We start from the raw sequence: 20,147 nt of genomic DNA on the forward strand, positions 1-20,147 counted from the left end.
GTATTGATCCAGGTCTGGAGGCTTCATGCCACACTGACCTGAACTCCCTTCTAGGTGTAAGAACCAGGCCCTTCTAACCACACTGCAGGGATAAGCTAGCCCAAGGGAGAGCCAGGCCCTTCTGTTGCTGAAGGAAGGTCGGGGGTGGGGGGGAGCAGGGAGATGAGCAGAGGGTGCCCCAAGTTTGCTCTAGGTGTGATGGGGGCAGAGTGGGAGGTGGGGCAGTGAGGGGAGAGACTCATAGTCCTGCTGGGACATGGGATTGGAGCAGGCAAGTTCCAGGAAGGCTTTTAGCCTCTTCACACAGGGGAGAGTATGTAGTTTGTATTTTCCCCGTGTTCGAAGAACAAATGGGTTTTATAGTCAGGCATCCTACTTAGTATCACGTTTTTGTTGAATGAATAGAATACATTTATTCTCTGGGTATAGAGTGTATAGGCTAGTCAGGAAAACAGAGTTTAGTTTTTGTTTTTATTTATATTATAAGTAGTTACCAAGCACCAGTTAAAGGATAAGTGTAAATACTGGTGCTGTCTGGTTGGAAAGCAGACTGAACCTTGCAGGGCCCAGGGAAGGGTTCCCGAGGAAGAGATGTTTCAGCAGAAGGATGAGTGGGAATTCTCCAGCCACAGGGGCAGGAGGGGCCTTTTGGGAGAGGTTCCTTGGTGAAGGCCCACAGGAGAGGAGGCTCCAGTTACTCATTGCTGTGGAGATGGCAGGTAGAAGTGGCCTGTGGCATTTGTTAATAGAGTTATTTTTTAACAAAAAATAATATATTTTTATTGATTTCAGAGAGGAAGGAAGAGGGAGAGAGATAGAACCATCAATGATGAGAGAGAATCATTGATCGACTGCCTCCTGCATGCCCCCTACTGGGATGGAGCCTGAAACCCAGCCATGTGCCCTGACCCGGGAATCAAACTGTGACCTCCTGATTCATAGGTCGACGCTCAACCACTGAGCAACCCCAGCCAGGAAATAGAGTTATTTTTTATCCACAGGCAATAGAAAGCCATTAAAGGGGTCATGACAGTTTGTTTATCCAGCAACTTTAATGAGTGCCTACTCTTAGGCATTATTACCCAAAGGCTAATCTAAACCCACAGGATAAAGGCTTGAAAGATGGACAAAGTTCCTACTCTCTTTGTGTGTGGAAAGGCAAAAGATCAAGAAACAAGTGATAAAATGAACAGATAAGGAAATATCAGGAAGTGCTAAATGGCGTGTGGTGATGCTCTACAGGAGGAGATGGGGGCCAGAGAAGCTGCTGGGATGGGGTCCCAGTCAGGGAAATCCTGTCCTGGAAGCTGCTTTGAATTGAGACCCGAATGGTGAGAAAGATCTTGTGATCTGAGGAAGAGCTTTCACGCAAAGGCAAAGCTTCTGCAAAGACCCTGAGGCTAGCTAGAACTAGCTTTATAGGTCTCAGGAGCCCAAAGCAAGTGCTCTGTCTGGAGTATCGTGAGAGGAGAGGGGGTCAGAGCCTCTGTTTCATGAAGAACTGTGGGGATTTTCTTCCAAGGGCTCAGGATCCTGTTGGAGAGTTTGAAGCAGGAAGTGACCTGTTCTGATTCATCTTTCAGAAAGATCACTGCAGTTACTTAGCATGATATTGATTGTGGGGAGGCAGGTGTGGAAACCGGAAAGTCCTTAATGAGACTATTGCTGTAGTCCAGGTGGGGACAGTGGTGAGGGAGAGTTGCGGACAGGGAGTGGACAGGATTTGGAGGCCAGGCCAATGGAATTCCCTAGTGGTTGGGAGGCAGGGGATGAGGGAAATAGAAGGATCAAATGTAACTCTTTGGTCTTGGATTTGGACTACTGGGTGAATGTGGGCACTGTTTACTGCAATGGGAGTGTAGAACTGTGGCTAAGCCATGAGCTATGGACTCCACCGGGTTGGATTGAAATCTAGGCCTCCCTGCATCAGTGGATTGAGGCCATATTAGTACCTGTTTCATAGGAAGTGAGGATTCAGTGAGTTAATATCTGTGTAGGATGTAGAACGGTGTCTGACACTTTGTAGTCATATTCACTGTTCTATAAAAGACTGAGACAGGTTTTGTGGGGAGACCCAAGAATCGTTTTGGCCATATCAAGTCTGAAATGCCCAGTAGACAAACGAGTTTATACACCAAGAGCACAATGTGGGGGAAAAGTCCAGTACATTCAGGAATCATCTGCCTTCTGATGTCTTGAAAGCTATAGGACTAGATGAGATTGCCTCAGAGATCATTTCTTAAATACAGATGAGTGTGGACTCACTAACCTTGAGGGATGATGTGAACTTTGCTTTGTAGGAAAGAATCAATCTCTCTCTTAAGAGGGAGGCCTGTCAACAACATAATTTTGGGAGAGCATCTTCCTCCCACCGTCTTTTCTTGGCTGCTGAGGGAAGGGAAAAAGTCTTACTCACATGGTAGGGTAGGGGAGGGGGCAGATAACAAAACCTACTTTCTCCATTCATTAATTAAATCCCTGTTGTTAGTGTCCATGATACCCATTCCAGGACAAGCTTTATAGCTCACATACTGAACATTTTGATGAGAAGGAACTGGGATGGGGTTAGTTGGGTAGAATTAGATTTTAAAGCACTAAAAGGATGTTAGCTGTCAGAGAATCGCTGGTGACTACCACAGGCAATACTTTGCATACTGATTAGGCCATCATGACCTATTTAGTTTGATTTATAATGAAAAGAAAATCTGTGGGATGGTAATGAAAGATCTTGGCATATTTTAGTCTGTGGTAGGATTCAAATTGGAACAGAACTGGATGAGTAGGAATAATTACACAGGAGACTGAAATTAGCTCCTTTCTAGAAAGATAACCATACAATAGCAGGTCAAGAGATCCCCCGTGTCCCGGGTTTATTGTTGCTGTTGTTGGTGTCATAGTTTTTACATGTCTTGGTTTGAGAGAACCTAGGAGCAGACACAAAGTATTCCGCCATCCTTTTTTCAAAAATGATCTCTGCTGCTTTTCCATGTTGTCTCTGCGTTTCAGGGAGGCACAGGGCATGTGTGTGGCCTGGGGTCTAGCTGGGAGAGGTCACTGGAGGAGATACTGAATCTTAATAAACAAGACTGGCCTGGGGTTCTGAGCACCGTGACAGGAGGAACAATGCTATATCCATCGTTCTGAGAACTCTCTAACAGTTGTTGAATCACGTGGAAAACAAAAGAGACCTAACCTGAGGGAATCAAAAGAAATCAACAAAAAGTTTCCATTATCCTCACACAGCTCTCGCCAGAGACATAAATTCCCTCCTACTCACCAGGTTCTTCTTTGACCCTTATTTTCCTTGGTCTTTCCATATTCACTAGGAAATGTCTGTTTAGTACATGAATGTTTTTTTTTTTTTGGTTTTATGATCTAGAGTAATATGATTTTGACACTTCCTGAAAAGCAGGCATTGTGTAAATAAATAACATATGGTAAACTCATTCCAAGCTGCTAACCAAAAGACAGTAGTAGAATGCCATGTTAATAAAGTGATTTCAGTCCTGAGGAAGACCAAGGCGCATGCTTTAAAGCATTTCCTTCAAGTCTGATAGTACATTTAGGAATGCATGATTCGGAAGATGGAAGGGGTGGATGGAGGGATAAGGGACATTGCCACACAACTGATCTGCTATCATATAAAGTCTTCTCAGAGGTACCAGATAATGTAGGTGCTCTAGACTCAGCAGGTAGCTTTGGGGGAAGTTGCCTGGGAGTAGCATATATAGGAAGAAGGTGGTATGTACATTATAAGAATTTGTGTTTCTTTTTTAATCTATACAAACATTCTTGTTTTGTTCTCAGTTTCATTAAGATATAATTGACCTATGGCACTGTGTAAGTTTAAAGTGTACAGCATAATGACTTGGCATGTTGTGAAGTGATGTACAAAACTTTTTATTGATTCTTTTGATTCCCTCAGGTTAGGTCTCTTTTGTTTCCCATTTTATTAAGTAACTGTTAGAAATTTCTCAAAACGATGGAGATAGCACTGTTCTTCCTGTCACTGTGCTCAAAACCCCAGGCCAATCTTTTCATCTGGTTCTATTTGTCACTTATCACCTCTCACGTCTGTGCATCTCTCTCTGTGACCCACCACCTCCTCTCTGTTCTTCCTGCCACGACTCCCCATTCAGAGCCACAGGGGAGCGTCCTCTCCGAGCATCCATTCATTCATCTAGTGTTTTCTGAGTTTCTCCTGTAACCCTCTGCCAGACATGGAGACACAAAGATGAGTGGCTTCCTTGCCCTCAAGGAGTCAGTCTAGTGGGGCATAGGTGATGAGCAGAGATAGGTCATTGCAGTATTATATTCCTAAAACTGTTTTTTGAAAAAGTCATTGTGTTATCTTAAATTATGTGCCTTTCTTATTCTCAGTATAAATATTAGAAAAGTAAGTTAAATACTAGTTATATACAGTATTTGCCTTTTTATGGTTAATTTTGCCCACAGTAACAGTAAAAGCTTAAAGTTCCCTTTGAAATGTACATTTTAAAATTTCTGTGTCACCTTTGATGTCTAGAGCTTTCATTGACAAGTGTCTCTTCGTAAAGCTAATACACTTCTTTAAGAATGACTCTCTACTCTCTGAACAGTCCCACTCCTTGTGATTAAAGATCTGCACATTCAGATCTATACTTGTGTCTGTATCTTGTTCCTGAATTCAGATTTAATTGTCTGACTGTCCCTTTGATAAGTGGCAGCCAACCATCATTTCCAAACCATGGCTAGAAACCATCACTAAGGAGAGAGATGGACGATGAATGTTTTATGGGTGATGATGGTATGTAAACTGTGGTTCTGTTTACTCCTAGCTACAAGAAGACACATGAAACCCTGAGTCATGCAGGGCAGAAGGCAACTGCTGCTTTCAGCAATGTTGGGACGGCCATCAGCAAGAAGTTTGGAGACATGAGGTACTGTGGGAGAGAACCCCGGGAATGCGCTCAGCCCTTGGCTGCTAGAGAGAGGAGGAGCGTTATCTACTGGCTAGTCTTCCCAATATAGTCTTTTGTAATTGGATTAACTATTATGTGTCAGGTAGTGATTGGTGAATGAGATAAATTATTATATTAGGACATATTCTGACTGAAGGTCAATTTAGTGGCAGGACAGGTCCCAAAGATGCCCTTTCCACCAGGACCCAATCTAGTAAAAACAGAAGATAGAGGATGTCTTTAATCGCTGGTAATAAGGGATTTCAAAAGAACACAGCACACATGAATTTTAATTATTGTAATTTAAGCAATAAGTTAAAATAAAATATGTATTTAGTGGAATATCCTCTGATAAATCATTCTAGTTACAGTTTTATATACATCCATCTAGTTACAGTTTTATATACATACATTTTTCTATGCTAAATACATAACGTATGTATTATTTTATTCCAAAAAGGTACTATATGGTGTATATTTCTGGTAGTTTTCTTTCTTCACTTTAGCAATATTGTGAACATGTCAATAAGTGTATGTCTATTACATTTTTAATAACTTCATTATCTTCCAGTGCATTTCCTTGCACATTTTGGTTATTTTTCAGTATTTCACTATTATATAAAATTAGGTGATCATTAAAATTTTGAACTGAGAACCAAATGTCCTCACTATAGTCACCAGAAAAACATTGCAGTATTGACCATTACTTTTTATACTATGTGCTAAGGAGTTATATAGAATTGTTACTCTCATGCTTTTTTGCTTGTTTAAATACCTACCATAGTTTATTTGGAATTTAGCTGATATGCTTATGTGATTTTTTAATTTATAAACCAATTTCCTTTTTCTCTAGAAATCAAATTCATTCTTTAAAAACTTTTAAAGTACATTTTAAATTTCTTCTTTTAAAAAGATCTGTGTGAATTATTTCCTGGATTCTTAAACTATTAATTTTTTATTACCCTGCAACTTTGATACCTAGAGGGAAATATTTATATCTTTGTGTTTAAGTTATTTTTTTACTTCAAATATTGCTAGATTGTGCCCAATATTAATGCACCATCTTAATAACTTGGCATTCATGAGGCTGGAGTTAAATGAGAAATGTACATTAATCTGAATATTTTTACTACTACTAATAACAAATGCCATTGAAATTCTTCAGAGGCAGCATGTGATTAACAGGCACACATTCTGGATTTTAATTAACCTTAATTTTATTACAAATAAAATATGCAATCATTTCAGTGGTATTAAAACATTGATCTAAACTAGTTAAATAATACCTTAAATGGGGAAGACCTTATTACCTGTTATCTCCAAGAAAATAGGTTTTGCCACGTTTCTAAAATTCATTCTCCGCATACTTACTTGAAACCTTTCACTTGAACGCTGGGACCTTGGTGTTTCTCCATCTTTAGGGGACTTACAAACAGCTCTGAATCTTGTTGAGAATACATATTTCCAGATTGCACCTCCCCGAGTTGTGCCTCAGTCTTGGTGGAAGTCTAGGAATCTGCTTAGTAACAAGCTCCCAGGTGATTCGACTTCATGTGGTCAGGTTCTGAGGAAGCCGGGTGCACCTTAGCTCCTGTGAACCTGGCTTGTGCCAGTTATGAAATGGGGATAAAAGTAACAGCACCATCGAGTTATTTTAAAAGCAGCAGAAGAGAACCTGCAGTGTACTCAGCGCTCGAAAAATGCTAGTTTTTATCTTTCCTAAGTGACCATCTCAGTGACAAGGTGGCCCAGTAGGGCAGAAATTAGAAAGAATCCATTAGCCTGGCTGGCGTGGCTCAGTGGTTGAGCGTCAGCCTTTGAACCAGGAGGTCATGGGTTAGATTCCCAATCAGGGCACAGGCCTGGGTTGCAGCTTGATCCCCAGTGTGGGGCGTGCAGGAGGCAGCCAATCAATGATTCTCTCTCCCTCTCTCTCTGAAATCAATAAAAACATATTAAAAAAAACAACTACCAAATTAAAATGTTTCCTGTGAAGTTAAAATGAGGTCACATCTATGAAAGTATTCTGAAGAAATGCAAGCTGTTGGAATACTTTCTATGATATTGGCATCTTCCTGGTACTTCCCAGGAATTTATTCAAACTGCACGTGATCTAGGGCAGATGAAATCTTTGGAGGAGGCACGTGATACCATTAGTGAGTTTCACCATCGTTATGTACCCATGAAAATAATAGAAGCACAGTTTATAACATGTTGTTAAACTCAGACACATTAAAAAGTCAGTAGACTCAAAAAGTGTAATGAATGCAATTACTGTTTGCTTTGGGGCTCTTAGAAGTGGGGACAAGGTCCAATATGATGTATCTTTTCCTCCTGATGTGCTAATGCTGCTCCTGCTCTTCTCTCCATGCTGCCCGGGCTGCAGGTCCCACTCCATCGGGTAAGCACTGCCTCGGGGGACCCTCCGCCCCTTCCTTCCCAGAGCTCTCTTCCTTTCCCAGTGAGGTGTGCCTCAGCCAAAAACTAAGTCTCTCTTCCTGAGCATGTTCCTGACCAGGGAGTGACAGACTAGGTGGGGCATCCAAGGCATTTGAATTTCTGTAAGCTCATATTTATCTCCTTTCTGAACCATTTACACCAGTTTCATTTGCTGAACAATCTCTTAGGAATCTCTTTTCTACATCATTTCTCCCTATATTGGCAGAGGTCCTTCTGAGAGAAGAAAAAAGGAACGTGGATATTGGGAGTTGTGTATTTTTATAAAACTTAGAGAAAGTAAGGTCAAGAAACAGGAAATTACTTTCTCTAGACTGTCATGTTTTTCTGAACATTTGTAACTGTTATTAATGGGGATGGTTCATCTTCAACTTTCCATACCTCCTAAAGCTGAAGAGGGAAAAAGTTACTGGAGAAGCACATATGTCAGGCACTATGCTCTGAATTCAGCTTATCTTTTTTTAAAAAAAAACCTGGAATCTTATTCTATGCTTTTTTTGGAATTTGTTTTTCTGAGAAGACTGTCTCTAAGGCGATTAATAGATTGATAATGCTGATGAATTTCTTTTAGTAATTCTTTTTAAATACAATTTCTGAGGAAATATTTTGTTTATAGTTTCCAAATGGAGTGTTTAAGGTAGAACCATAAGTATCACCTGAATTTCTTTGTCCTTTTGTGTTTCCGTTCTAGTCAAGTGCCACCCATACTAATGGCCTCAGTGGATATTGCTGGGAAAGGGTGATGAGTTTGATCCCTTCCCAGTTAGCTTCTTGGAAGGAGAGAAAGCAGGGAGGGTGTTGGAACCTGTGTAAAATGGACTGTCTCGTGTTAACTACCTGTATTCCTCTGGGGAGTTTCACTGCAGTGGAACAATTAGCTGCTACCTGCTTAGCCCTACTTCCCATCTTCTTGACCAGGAGAAGGGGGCGGAGAAGGAGCAGGCCCTTGAGAGGATGCTCAGGGGCTACTGGGTTGACCTGGAAGGAATCAGACATTCACATCAGACTTCCTGGCCTACAGGGCACCTACAGGAAGTAAAAGAATATGCAACTGTGGACCGCCTATTCTTCCCTTGTCCCCTTGGAATTGACTGTGACCCATGCTACCCAATGAAAACAAATAGCATCTTGGTGGGGTGGGCAGCAAACACTTCAGATAGTTGAGATTGCTGTTTTAGAACGGTGAGGAGGGAGTTTCTCATGTGCTTATGTTGTGCTATCTTCTCTTTTCTTCCCTTTAATCTGCTTTTGCCCTGAAGCTACTCCATTCGCCATTCCATAAGTATGCCTGCTATGAGGTAACGTGTGTAAATTATTTTACATGATATTAATGCAGAATATGTATGAACTGTTACTTACTGATATTTACCTGGTGGACTTTTTTTCTCCTGTGTATGAAAGGAAGTGCCATGACCTACTTTGTTCTCTTTTCTGGTGGTCCTCGGGAGAACCTGTAACACTTTGACAATCCTGTAAAAGTATTGCAGATGCAGTGAGCTTGGGCTTTTGACCAGACACCCCAGCTTAAATCTCCTAATATGTGAGACTTGGGACAAGTTATTTAATTTACCTCAATCTTCATTAGTGAAATTACACTTGAAAGACCCAAAAGTAGACACTTATTGGCACCTGACTTCCATGGCAAGTTCTATTTGGCCAGCCTGCTCACGTGACTGCTGTCATCTGTCAGTTATATTAGGCCACACTGGGCAGACAGTTTGCCTAATGGTTTCAGGAGGCAGCTGATCGATGTTTCTCTCTCATTGATGTTTCTAACTCTCTATTCCTCTCCCTTCCTCTGTGTAAAAAAATCAATAATATATTTTTTAAAAAAAATGATTTTACTCATCTAACATATACCCATAAACTATTAGGCAAACTGTCTGCCCTGTGTGGCCTAATATAACTGACAGATGACAGCAGTCACGTGAGCAGGCTGGCCAAATAGAACTTGCCATGGAAGTCAGGTGCCAATAAGTGTCTACTTTTGGGTCTTTCAAGTGTAATTTCACTAATAGTTATATAGTTGTTGCAAGATCTAAACAAAGTGACTTATGTAAGGCCTAGAACATTCTGAGCACATTTGCAAAGGTAGAAATATGTTTATTTTCCCAGGATTAAATGTAAGGCTGGAAGAAAGTTTAAATAAAAGGGGAAGTTTAAATGAGAGGGAGCAGTTTTAGAACGGATATCAGTGGGCTTTTTTAAGGTATAAATTAAGGTCAGGTGTCTGTTGAACAATAAAAAATATTATTAAAAGTATTGTCTAGATGAAAACTGAGAAAGATGTCCTCCGCTTCCAGTGTGCTTGAGTTTGTGATCCAGTCAGATAAAGTCAAGCGAAGAGTCACAGAGTGTAGAGGAGGTGATGTTAGACTGGGAATCAGAGGATACAGGTTGTAGGCGGAGTCTGCCAGGAATGAACTTTGCAGCCTTGGTAAACGCACCTCAGTGATATGTTTCATTACGTTTATAAATAAGAGACTAGAACCAGATGTACTGCTTTTCCCATGGTGTTTGCCTTGGGTTGCCATGGTGATGGGGCGGGGGGCAGAATCAAGGCCCTGGGATCCTACCCCACTTTAGTTAAAACTGTGCCTCTTCAACCTACTTGATGTCATATGTTGTGGTGTGGATACATTATAGAGGGGGGTTCAGTTACTCTTAACATTTTTAATGCACCAAAGCCAAGTTCTTTCTGGGGTCATTTGCACTGCTGAAAGTTTGTATTTTTATATAATCTGATTAAATCTGAGCAAACAGTTTCTCCCTGTTCTCCAGTATGTATTCTACTGTAATTTAATTTGAGATATGCCTGTTTCATTTTGTCCGATGATGTCTCTTCTACACTGGGGTTATTTGGTTACTTTGGGAATTTAATCACAGTATCTGAGTTCCCTAATTCGGTGGTAGAGAGCATAGATTCAGGATTGCTTTGTTCCTATTTGAATGACTTGCTCCTCACAGCATAAGAATAGCCAAACTGAGTAGTGTAACTGAAAGGGGCTCTGAGCTCCTTTACTTGTCAAATTTTAAGTCTAGAGCTTGCAAGAAATTAACATGATTTTGCTCTATGACCAGGAATTCATCTAGTGGCTTGTGGGTCAAAATCAATCCTCATAAAATTGCCGGAAATTAACTTTAAAAGAAAAATGATTTTAGCCCTAACCGGTTTGGCTCAGTGGATAGAGCATCAGCCTGCAGACTGAAGGGTCCCAGGTTCGATTCCAGTCAAGGGCATGTACCTTGGTTGTGGGCACATCCCCAGTAGGGGGTGTGCAGGAGGCGGCTGATCGATGTTTCTCTCTCATTGATGTTTCTAACTCTCTATCCCTCTCCCTTCCTCTCTGTAAAAAAATCAATAATATATGTATTTTTTAAAAAATGATTTTATTCATCTAACATATACCCATAAACCATTAGGCAAACTGTCTGCCCAGTGTGACCTAATATAACTGACAGATGACAGCAGTCACGTGAGCAGGCTGGCCAAATAGAACTTGCCATGGAAGTCAGGTGCCAATAAGTGTCTACTTTTGGGTCTTTCAAGTATAATTTCACTAATTCTTCCTCATGAAACAGAGGTATTATGGAGGATTACTCATAGCAACTTGACTCATGTTTGAATCAAATACAAGGTGCAATGCCATGCGTGGGCCTTCTGATCTCGCCATTGTAAATTCATGCAGACAGAAAGCAAAGACATACATTTTTGATCATCTGGAGCATCCAAGTCTTAGGCGACAATCCCTAACAAAGCCAACTTCATTCAAAACCATGTCCTCTACATTATTTTCTTCTTGATAGTATTAGAGCTATGCTTCATTCCACACCATGCAATGAAGCCCCTATTTTATAGCCATTCTCTCTTCCGAAGTTTCTCCAAACCATTCCTTTATCTTCCTTCTTCTGCACTCAAGAGAGAATCATAAGTGGCTTATCAAATGGAATTATATGGCTATCCTTGTTGCTGAAAGCTGACATGGACACAAGATTTAAGACACATTTTTAGCTCAGTTCTTATTTCTTTAGTTGGACTTGGTGATATCCATTTCCATGGTAATGTTGTCATTAAATCATGTCATGTGACCACACCCAGTACAGGAAACCAAAAAGCACCAAATGAAGTATTTAATGCTTATAGTTACAAATGGTATAGATTATTTAACACAATGATGAGTCACAAGTAAAATGTCAGTGGACTGTGAAAGCCGGCTCTGCTAAGAGAACAATATTTCAACTGACAATAATCAAAGCATTGACTTTCAGAAACACTGCTTTATGGAAGTTGAACAACTGATTACGTTTGAAGGCACCGAAAAGAAAAACTTATAAACCTTCTTTTCTTGTGCTATTTCTGTCTTGTCTCACATTCACTGACATAAACAACTTTAAAATTCCAAGTGGGAAAAACTCAAACATGACATTCTTTAGACAGACTCTGCATTCTTACAAAATAAAAAATAAAAGTTGGGAAGAAGAGTGTTGTGATAGAAGCAATTAGTAAATGAAAAGTTAAGCTATCCCTCCTTTGACTCATTGATAATGACATGATGGAATTATTACATTTGTACTATTGCCAAATGCTGTACTATTCTACAGTTGAGTATCTCACTATTTCACTTGGAAAAATTCCATGTCAAGGTTGGTTTCTGGATCTAACCTGGCCGAAGTGAAATACATGTTAATACGTGGTCTGGGTAGGTGCCACACCGACAGCTGGCTCTGGTGCCGAAGTGATGTTTCTAAGAGCCGAAATCAGACAGCTTAGTTACTAACACAGGTAGGTCTTTGGAGCTGACCTCTCTCTTTTTTTTGTTTTGTTATTTTAGGAATTCTCCTACTTTCAAATCATTTGAGGAGAGGGTTGAGACAACTGTCACAAGTCTTAAGGTACAGATGAAGTGAATTTTGTGTCCTCGGGCCATTGAATCAGGACAGCATAGTCATTGCTGTGGTTAGTTCCAAGGGTGGCGCTGCCAACACGCGGTGCAGTCGAGAAGGCGGCCTTGCGCAGTCAGGCTTCACATATAAACCCGTAAATAAAACCGGGAGTGAGTATGTGACTGTACCCTGACAAAGCTGCTGGTATATGCCACTAGAAATGAATTGTTCATGGAAGTGAGTTGGGGTACGTATTCATCTCTGCACTGGTTAGCTGGTTAGAACTCTTAATGCTATTCCTCGAAAAGTAGGTAAGTGAGAGAGGATGTGGATGGAACAAAGGATCTGTGAATTCTGAATTTAGAGTGTAAGTTCAATAACGGTTCAAAGCTCCTCTGGGACGGACATGGACTAGCAAAAACCAAACTTGGCTCCTGTGTTATACGGCCACTCACTACCTGCCAGCTGCCTAAACTTATTTATTCAATTCACATATGAGGCACAGCACAGGTTGGTTATCATGCAGGGAAAAGAAAGCTGAGTCACATGATGCATTAATTTGTGCTAGTGCATTGGATCCCTGGGCATAAACTAAAAATATGCCTGTGGCATACATAGTAGGAGCTAAAAAATTTTATTGAGTTTTTTGTTTCAGCATAGGTAAGGTATTCTACAGAGGAAAAAAAGGAGCGAAATTAAATTCAGTCTAATCTTAAAATGTATAGAACGTTTAACGCAGGAAAAATCACTAAAACGGCTAAGATTGTGTTTTTAAAGATAGCACCTAAACAATGACCTACCTATATCTTGGTATCATTATCACGGTTTTGTAGAGAATCTGTTTCTGCATTTCCTTATTACTGAGAAGATTAAAAATACAGGTGATCTTTAATTAGATCAAAAGCAGCTATTTGCACATGCTGATTATCCAGCTGCTTCTGAATCCCTATCACCATGTTACCTGAGAAGGGTCTGTGAGGGCGTCTGTTCCTCACGAGAGGTCCTGGGTGCTCTTACTGAATTTGACTTGGAAGGTCTTTCCCCTTAGGGGTAGGGTCTTTAACATAGAAATCTCCTACTTTATTAGGCCTGTGAATAGGTGTTGAAGGCCCAAGAATGAAATAATTACTCAGCATCTATCATGCCTTCCCTGGTTTCATTTACCAGCAATTTCTAGTTGTGCAGTTTCATCCCTCTGCTTGTCAGCATCATCACTTGAGTGACCAGTAGGAGCCATTAAATTGCCCCCAGTGGCAGGGAAAACTTTTGAAAGGGAGGGACATGCATTATCATGGACATTTCTGTTGCTAGAATATCCCGTTTTAAAACAAAGGGCTCAAAAAACCCTAGGAGTCAGTTTCTCAACATTTGGTTCTCAGCCTAAAACACGCCAAAGAGGATGGATTCTGTTGCTTGTTAGACAAGTTCTGACTTAGGAGAAGTTGTGCTTTCTAGGTTTTCTTTAGAAGAAGGAGCTATGAAGAAGCAAAAGAAGAATAAAGAGCAACCAATTTTCATTTGCTTTTAGGAAACTCTGGTAAGCTCACAGCTCACGTATGACTTTATGATGTGTTTCCCACACTCTCAGCTTCTCACTTTCTTGCCTCACTGGGATGGAAGGTAGAGAGCCTGTCTCCTCCTTCAAACGTGCACAAAACTAACTCAGCCAGCTGGTAACTAGCCTGTGTCAAGACCTCCTGAAAGTGAATTCTGTGTTGGCATGATTGTCCATGGGTTTAACAAGACTCACATCCCACCCGCTTCCTGTGTCACGGTCAATGCCTAGTTCCTCTGTTTCTGCCCACCCAGGCGATGGAGAATAGCCAGTAATCATGCTTTGTGTAAAACCTCCCACTTCCTCATAATTGCAAATTTCTCATTTCTTTTTTATTCTTCAGACTAAATAATAGATGTTTGACCTTTTTTTTTTATAGCTTATTTTCTGTATAGTTTACTTTTGTGTCCCAAATCTTTTACAAAATTTCTGTCATTTTCTTCAATTGTGGATCCTGGGGCTGTTTCCTGCTGAGGGAATGACTTGGGGATCAGCAGGACGCGTGAAATTCCTGGCAGGTCTATATGCTGCATTGCCATGCTCACATACTGCTTTAAGCTTGATTTTTAAACAAAAAGGCAGGACACTTATTGTCGCTTTGTGTCTTTTCAACCAGGTATTTTCTTATGAGAGGGCTAGGAAACACAATTAATTAATTCAAATAAACTTTTTTTTTTGCAAAGAACAAATATAATTTTGGGGCCAAAGTGACAAATTCTTGTTTGGAAAACCATTATGAGGGGAAGTGATATGGAGTGGTTTATTGTTCACATCTTTGCCTAAAGTAGTGCAATGGGGAGTCATTAAGCCCACATTGTTAGGAAACTCCATTATTTCACTCCTTTTGGCCTAATAGCTTTATTTCAAAGTAGTTCCCTCCTTCTTTATTTTTCTATTTTGATGTGAGAAAATCAAGAAGTAGGAGAGAAGAATGAAACGAAGCCCAGAAAAAAAACATGAGTAATTTGTATTGATCTGATTCAATACTGTGTGTAACATGTGTTGCAAAAAAAGGAATGCGAATAAAATAAAGAGGAGAATGGGAACTAATAATAGAGTAAATCACAGTGGATTATTCTTGCTTCTCCCAGAAAAGAAATAAGCATAGTGAAAAGAAGTCACATAATGGAAAGCAACCCCGTTCTTCCCAGTGCTAACATGAGAGGAGAAATCGAATGCTCTGTGCAGATGTTGGTCTGTAACCTGAGGCTTGGGGGCCAAATCTAGCTGGTCACCTATTTTGAATGGCCTGTAAGCTAAGAATGGTTTTTACACTCCTTTAATGGCTGAAAAAGAAAAACAACAAAGAAAAATCGTATTTGTGACTTGTGAAAATTAAATTATATGAAATCCACGCTACAGTTCCATACAGTCTTTCTGACGCACAGCCGTGCTCAATCACTTATGCGTTGTCTTCGGCTACTTTCTACAACAGCTAATTTGAGTATTTGTGATTCCCAAGTCTAAGATATAGGGTCTCCCTCCAAAATGTACACACACACTTTGAATAATTATAAAGGCAGTGTTTATTAAATACATTTCATTTTCAAAACTGAGCTTTCAGCTGGTAAAGTGTGAACACATGTTTTGGGGCACCCTGTATTTATCTGTCACTTTCCCCAGTGGATTTCCCGACGCCCAGCTGATGGAAAAATTCAACTTTGTAATTGAATCTGAAGAGGTAGAGAGGCACTTCAGTGACAAATGGAGAAAAGTGTGTGTTTGCTTGCAGTGACTGAACTGCTTTTGAACCCTGGTTAAGGTTTTAAAAGGGCAGGCCAGGCGGTAGGCGGGTACACTGCTTCCCCAGAGTGGTTTATGTTCTTGTGAGGGAACGCCTTGGTGACAGTGAGGCGTAGACAGCAGTTTGAGAAGAGCAACCTTTTCCATACCTTTCTTTTCCTCGGAGTGTTTTTCAATATTGTTAATGGTTAAAGAAAGGCTGATGTAACTGTTATTAAGACTTTCATTAAGCATTCTGACTGACTTAAAAAATATTCTTTCAAAGAACTTTTTATTAAGGAATTTTTCAAAATACTTAATCGTATTATTCAATTATAAATCGATTTCTTCCTGAGTCTATGCTTAATAACAAGTACACAAAACTTGTAAAGGGCCATTTTAAGGGCTTTTCCTCCTGTAAAGGCAACTGCCAAAATGATGTGAAGTGACCAGGGCTTAAACCTTCATTCATCTACAACTCTCAAAGCAGAGACCAAAAATCATGTTCCGTTGAGCCAATGCCTTTTCAAGAGACATTTGTCAGAAATGCAGATTGCGCCCTAACCGGTTTGGCTCAGTGGATAGAGCGTCGGCCTGCGGACTCAGGGGTCCCAGGTTCGATTCCGGTCAAGGGCATGTACCTAGGTTGCGGGCACATCCCCAGTGGGGGGTGTGCAGGAGGCAGCTGATCGATGTTTCTCTCTCATCGATGTTTCTAGCTCTCTATCCCTCTCCCTTCCTCTCTGTAAAAAATCAATTTAAAAAATAAAGAAATGCAGATTGCCTAGTGAAATCTCAAGTGGAAAACCTAAGTCTCAGTCACTTAAAAATGTCCATACATTTGTAAGATTGGGGGAATATATCTAAAGTCCTGTTGTGTTTCTTATGAATTAAATCGTTTCTCTGGGTGAGTGAGGAGATAATTCGAATCCACAGATCTGGTTATGCTCCTGGAGGGATTGAGAATGTAGAAGAGAGAGAGTTGCTACAATTGTACAAAATTTAAGTTTCTATTCCAGTCCCAGAACCCAGGCATGCATGACATCCTAGCCCTCTGCCAAAGGAAACTGCCTTCTCCACATGCTTTACAGACCGTCTCAAGGGGAAAAAAGCAGTTCGGAACTTGAGAGTAATCAATGTTGTAAAAACATTTCAGAAACAAATGAACTAACTGCATGTTTGCTTCTCTGCCCCTTTCAGACGAAAGTAGGCGGGACGAACCAGGGCGGAGGCAGCTTTGAAGAGGTGCTCAGCTCCACTGCCCACGCCAGCGCGCAGAGCTCGGCGGGCGCCCCCCGGCGGGCGGAGGAGGAACTGCAGTGCTAGGGCTGCCAGCCCAAGCCCATCACCCCGCACACACCCACACGGATATGAAGACCAAAATCGCACTGGCAAAACCCAGGCCTTGACCTTCACATGGCCTCTCCACAAAGTTTCATAAAGTGATTTCCATTTGTATTTGTGTTGATAACGGACCATTCGATCGCACCCTTAAGTAGTCACAGGTGGTCATCTTTTAAAATGCCCTGATTTGAGCAGGTACAAAATTGGTCATGACCCTTCTCTTTGTGTAATTCAAACATATTTTTCAAACATAAGCTATTGTTTGCTTTGATTTTTGCTTGGACGCCTTTACCATGTGCATGTCTTCGAAGGCTGAGTGAGCACCCCCTTTCAGTTCAGTCAGTCCACTGGGGGCGCTGTCTCTGTCTCTGTCTCCAGCAATGGGATGACACTGCAAATTTCATCAAACTGCTTGTGGTCCGCCTCACCTACATTAATTACACGCTTATTTAAGCAATTAAAATAGTTGATTTTAATGATGACTTTGAGTTCTTAATTTCTTTAAGTCTTCAGGGATATCGATGACCTTAAAAGGTGATAGCAATAATTCTGCAGATGCTAGTTTATTTTTTCATTTTATTTTTAAAATATATTTTATTGATTTTTTACAGAGAGGAAGGGACAGGGATAGAGAGTTAGAAACATCGATGAGAGAGAAACATCGATCAGCTGCCTCCTGCACACCTCCCTACTGGATATGTACCCGCAACCAAGGTACATGCCCTTGACTGGACTCAAACCTGGGACCCTTGAGTCCGCAGGTCAATGCTCTATCCACTGAGCCAAACCCGTTAGGGATGCAAATGCTAGTTTAAATCAACTTCTGCTATCTGGTGACCATGGAAAGGGATAGGTAGGTAATTATAATCTCAGCTACTTTAGGATGCTAAAACTTAAATTCGAAAAGTCTCTCTAATCTACATAGAGTAGTAGTTAATTCAGGTAAACTGCTGAATATGTAAGGGTATCTGCAAAAGGAATACAGTAGCTAGAAAATGGGAGAAGCGCCCTAGCCTATTTGGCTCAGTGGATAGGGCCTCCGCCTACACACGGAAGGCTCACGGGTTCGATTCTGGTCTCAGGTCTGGGCCCTGGTCAGGGCATGTGCAGGAGGCAAAGAATCAATTTCACTCTGATATTTGGGAGTGATATAAGGACCATAGCATGAGCTGTCTTTTTTTTTTTTTTTTTTTTTGTCATAGGATGTGCATGAACAAGCCACATCAGTGATTAGAATAAGACATTTGCTGGTAGGTAGGTAGTCTTGGGCTAGAGGTTTCATTGCTGTATTGCCTGCTCACTCAAGAACTGCCTGTTTCTCCCTCACTTTGCAAGTGCAAGTTCCCACCCAGTAGTTAAGTAGTCGTGTTCCACAAGTGCTAAGGCATTTGCACACAATGGACGTGACCTTGCAGTAACAAATCAAAATGACATCTGGTCAGGACCACATCTATACAAAATGATACCGCAACAAACAATATAGAGTAGTCCTCCCTATCTCCCGCGTCCCTTTCTGCAGTCTGTTACCCTCAGTCAACCTTGGTCCAACAATATTAAATGAAAAATTCCAGAAATAAACAATTCGTGAGTTTTAAATTGCACATCATTCTAAGCAGCATCACGAAATCTCGAGCCAGCCCTCTCCGTCATGCCAGAGACGTGAATCAGTCCTTTGTCTGATGTCTGCACGTTGTGTATGCTCCCCACCCAGTAGTCACTTAGTGGCCGTCTGAATTGTCAGATGCAGTGCTTGTGTTCCAGTAACCCTTATTTTACTTAATAATGGCCCCAAAGGGCAAGAATGGTAATGCTGGCAGGTGCAGAGATTTACTCACCTTGTGGCCATACCAGACAAGCCCCATATCCCTGTTCCCTTGCTGGTGAAACCTGCCCCTATCAGTCTAGAGAGGTCTGCCTCTTCCTTCAGTCTCTCCTTGCTCTCTGTGTTCGGCGGCCGGTTTGTGAACCAACAGTTCAAGCCAAGAATAGTATTTACTCCGCATCATAATTATAGGGTTTGTTATTCAGAAAACCAAATCCAGGCAAGTAGCAGGTATCTCCCAAGAAAAATACATTTTTTAAAAAAATATTTTTTATTGATTTTTGGAGTGATAGAAACATCTATGAGAAACATGGATTGGCTGCCTCCTGCATGCCCCCTACTGGGATTGAGCCCGCAATCCGGGAATCGAACTGGTGACCTCTTGGTTCCTGGGTTGGTGCTCAAATGCTGAGCCACACCAGCCAGGTGAGAACTACATTTTTAAAGTGATAATGCTCAAATATTTGTAGACATTGGCTGGTGAAATCAATAGCTTTTTAAAAAATTGATCTTAATTTTGTTCTTTTGATACTTTATTTATAGCACCATTATATTTCCATTGTTTGTAAACACATTACCTCAGTGAGGAAGGCTTGGGACTGTGTGAGCGCTCACTTGGTAGGTAAATGGAAACTGAGATAATGATTAAGTGACAAGTAGAGGGTTCCAGAGTCTCTCTGTGAATTTATAAAAAATAGAGCAGGCAGAAGATCCCAAATAATACTCAAGGGCCACAGGAAATCTCCTGGTTATAAATATTTGAACCTTGCCTGGCGCTTTCTTGTGCCAGGAGAATACACTCAAATACTAATAGATGTGGTTCTGTTTCCCTACTAACTATATCTCCAATAATAACCACCCTCTGCTGGTTTTCAATCATTTACCACCTTTTAAATACTGTCGTTATGTGGCAGCAGTATTTGGATGCAAAGCAGCATTGCTCTTTTCAACGCAGAGCAGCTAGCTATATGCACATGTGTGTGCTGCCTCTGAAGAGATCATGCACCTTGCTTCCCGCAGATGGGGTATCCATGGAGACTGCAAAGAGTTTCCAAAGAAATGCTGCCTATATTTCTCACCATGCCAGCTGAAAAGGCTTTCTTCAAATAGAAACTGACATTTAAATTAAAGGGACAGGCATCATGTTCCACACCAAAATCAGTGCAAAATATTGAGCAGGTTTGCACCAAGTAGCCTTCCCTTCCTCGCCGTTCAATGCTTGAGCAAGGCCAGCAGGCAGACTACTTATCCTATGAAAGAGAAATGAGGGGAAGAAACCAGGTCTGACGTGTTCCCTACACAACGTCCACTGACCCCGGCAATACTCTTATTATTCCCTATTTCTCACTTGATGGTAAACATTCCTATAATCAAAGTCTGCACATCTGTAAATCAGACAAGAAAAAATACACCGAGGAAGACA

The 20,147-nt window shown here is 41.0% G+C and overlaps 1 protein-coding gene across 5 annotated transcripts in view; it reads left to right on the forward strand.

The window, feature by feature from the left end:
- The window catches only part of TPD52L1 (TPD52 like 1), a 65,450-nt gene extending 48,066 nt beyond the window's left edge, over positions 1–17,384 (forward strand). The window contains exons 4-9 of one of the 5 annotated variants that reach the window (XM_080663591.1): positions 4,818–4,919; positions 7,327–7,341; positions 8,657–8,695; positions 12,230–12,290; positions 13,737–13,818; positions 16,759–17,384. In XM_080663591.1, the coding sequence (XP_080519717.1) occupies positions 4,818–4,919; positions 7,327–7,341; positions 8,657–8,695; positions 12,230–12,290; positions 13,737–13,781 (262 nt within the window). In that variant the 3' untranslated portion in view covers positions 13,782–13,818; positions 16,759–17,384. The remainder of the gene's footprint in view (positions 1–4,817; positions 4,920–7,326; positions 7,342–8,656; positions 8,696–12,229; positions 12,291–13,736; positions 13,819–16,758) is intronic. The other 4 variants (XM_080663589.1, XM_080663592.1, XM_080663590.1 and 1 more) reach the window with 4 other exon arrangements.
- Positions 17,385–20,147: the final 2,763 nt, after the last annotated feature.

Source organism: Plecotus auritus (genome assembly GCF_963455305.1).
Source record: "Plecotus auritus genome assembly, chromosome: 4".
NCBI classification, from domain to species: Eukaryota; Metazoa; Chordata; class Mammalia; order Chiroptera; family Vespertilionidae; genus Plecotus; species Plecotus auritus.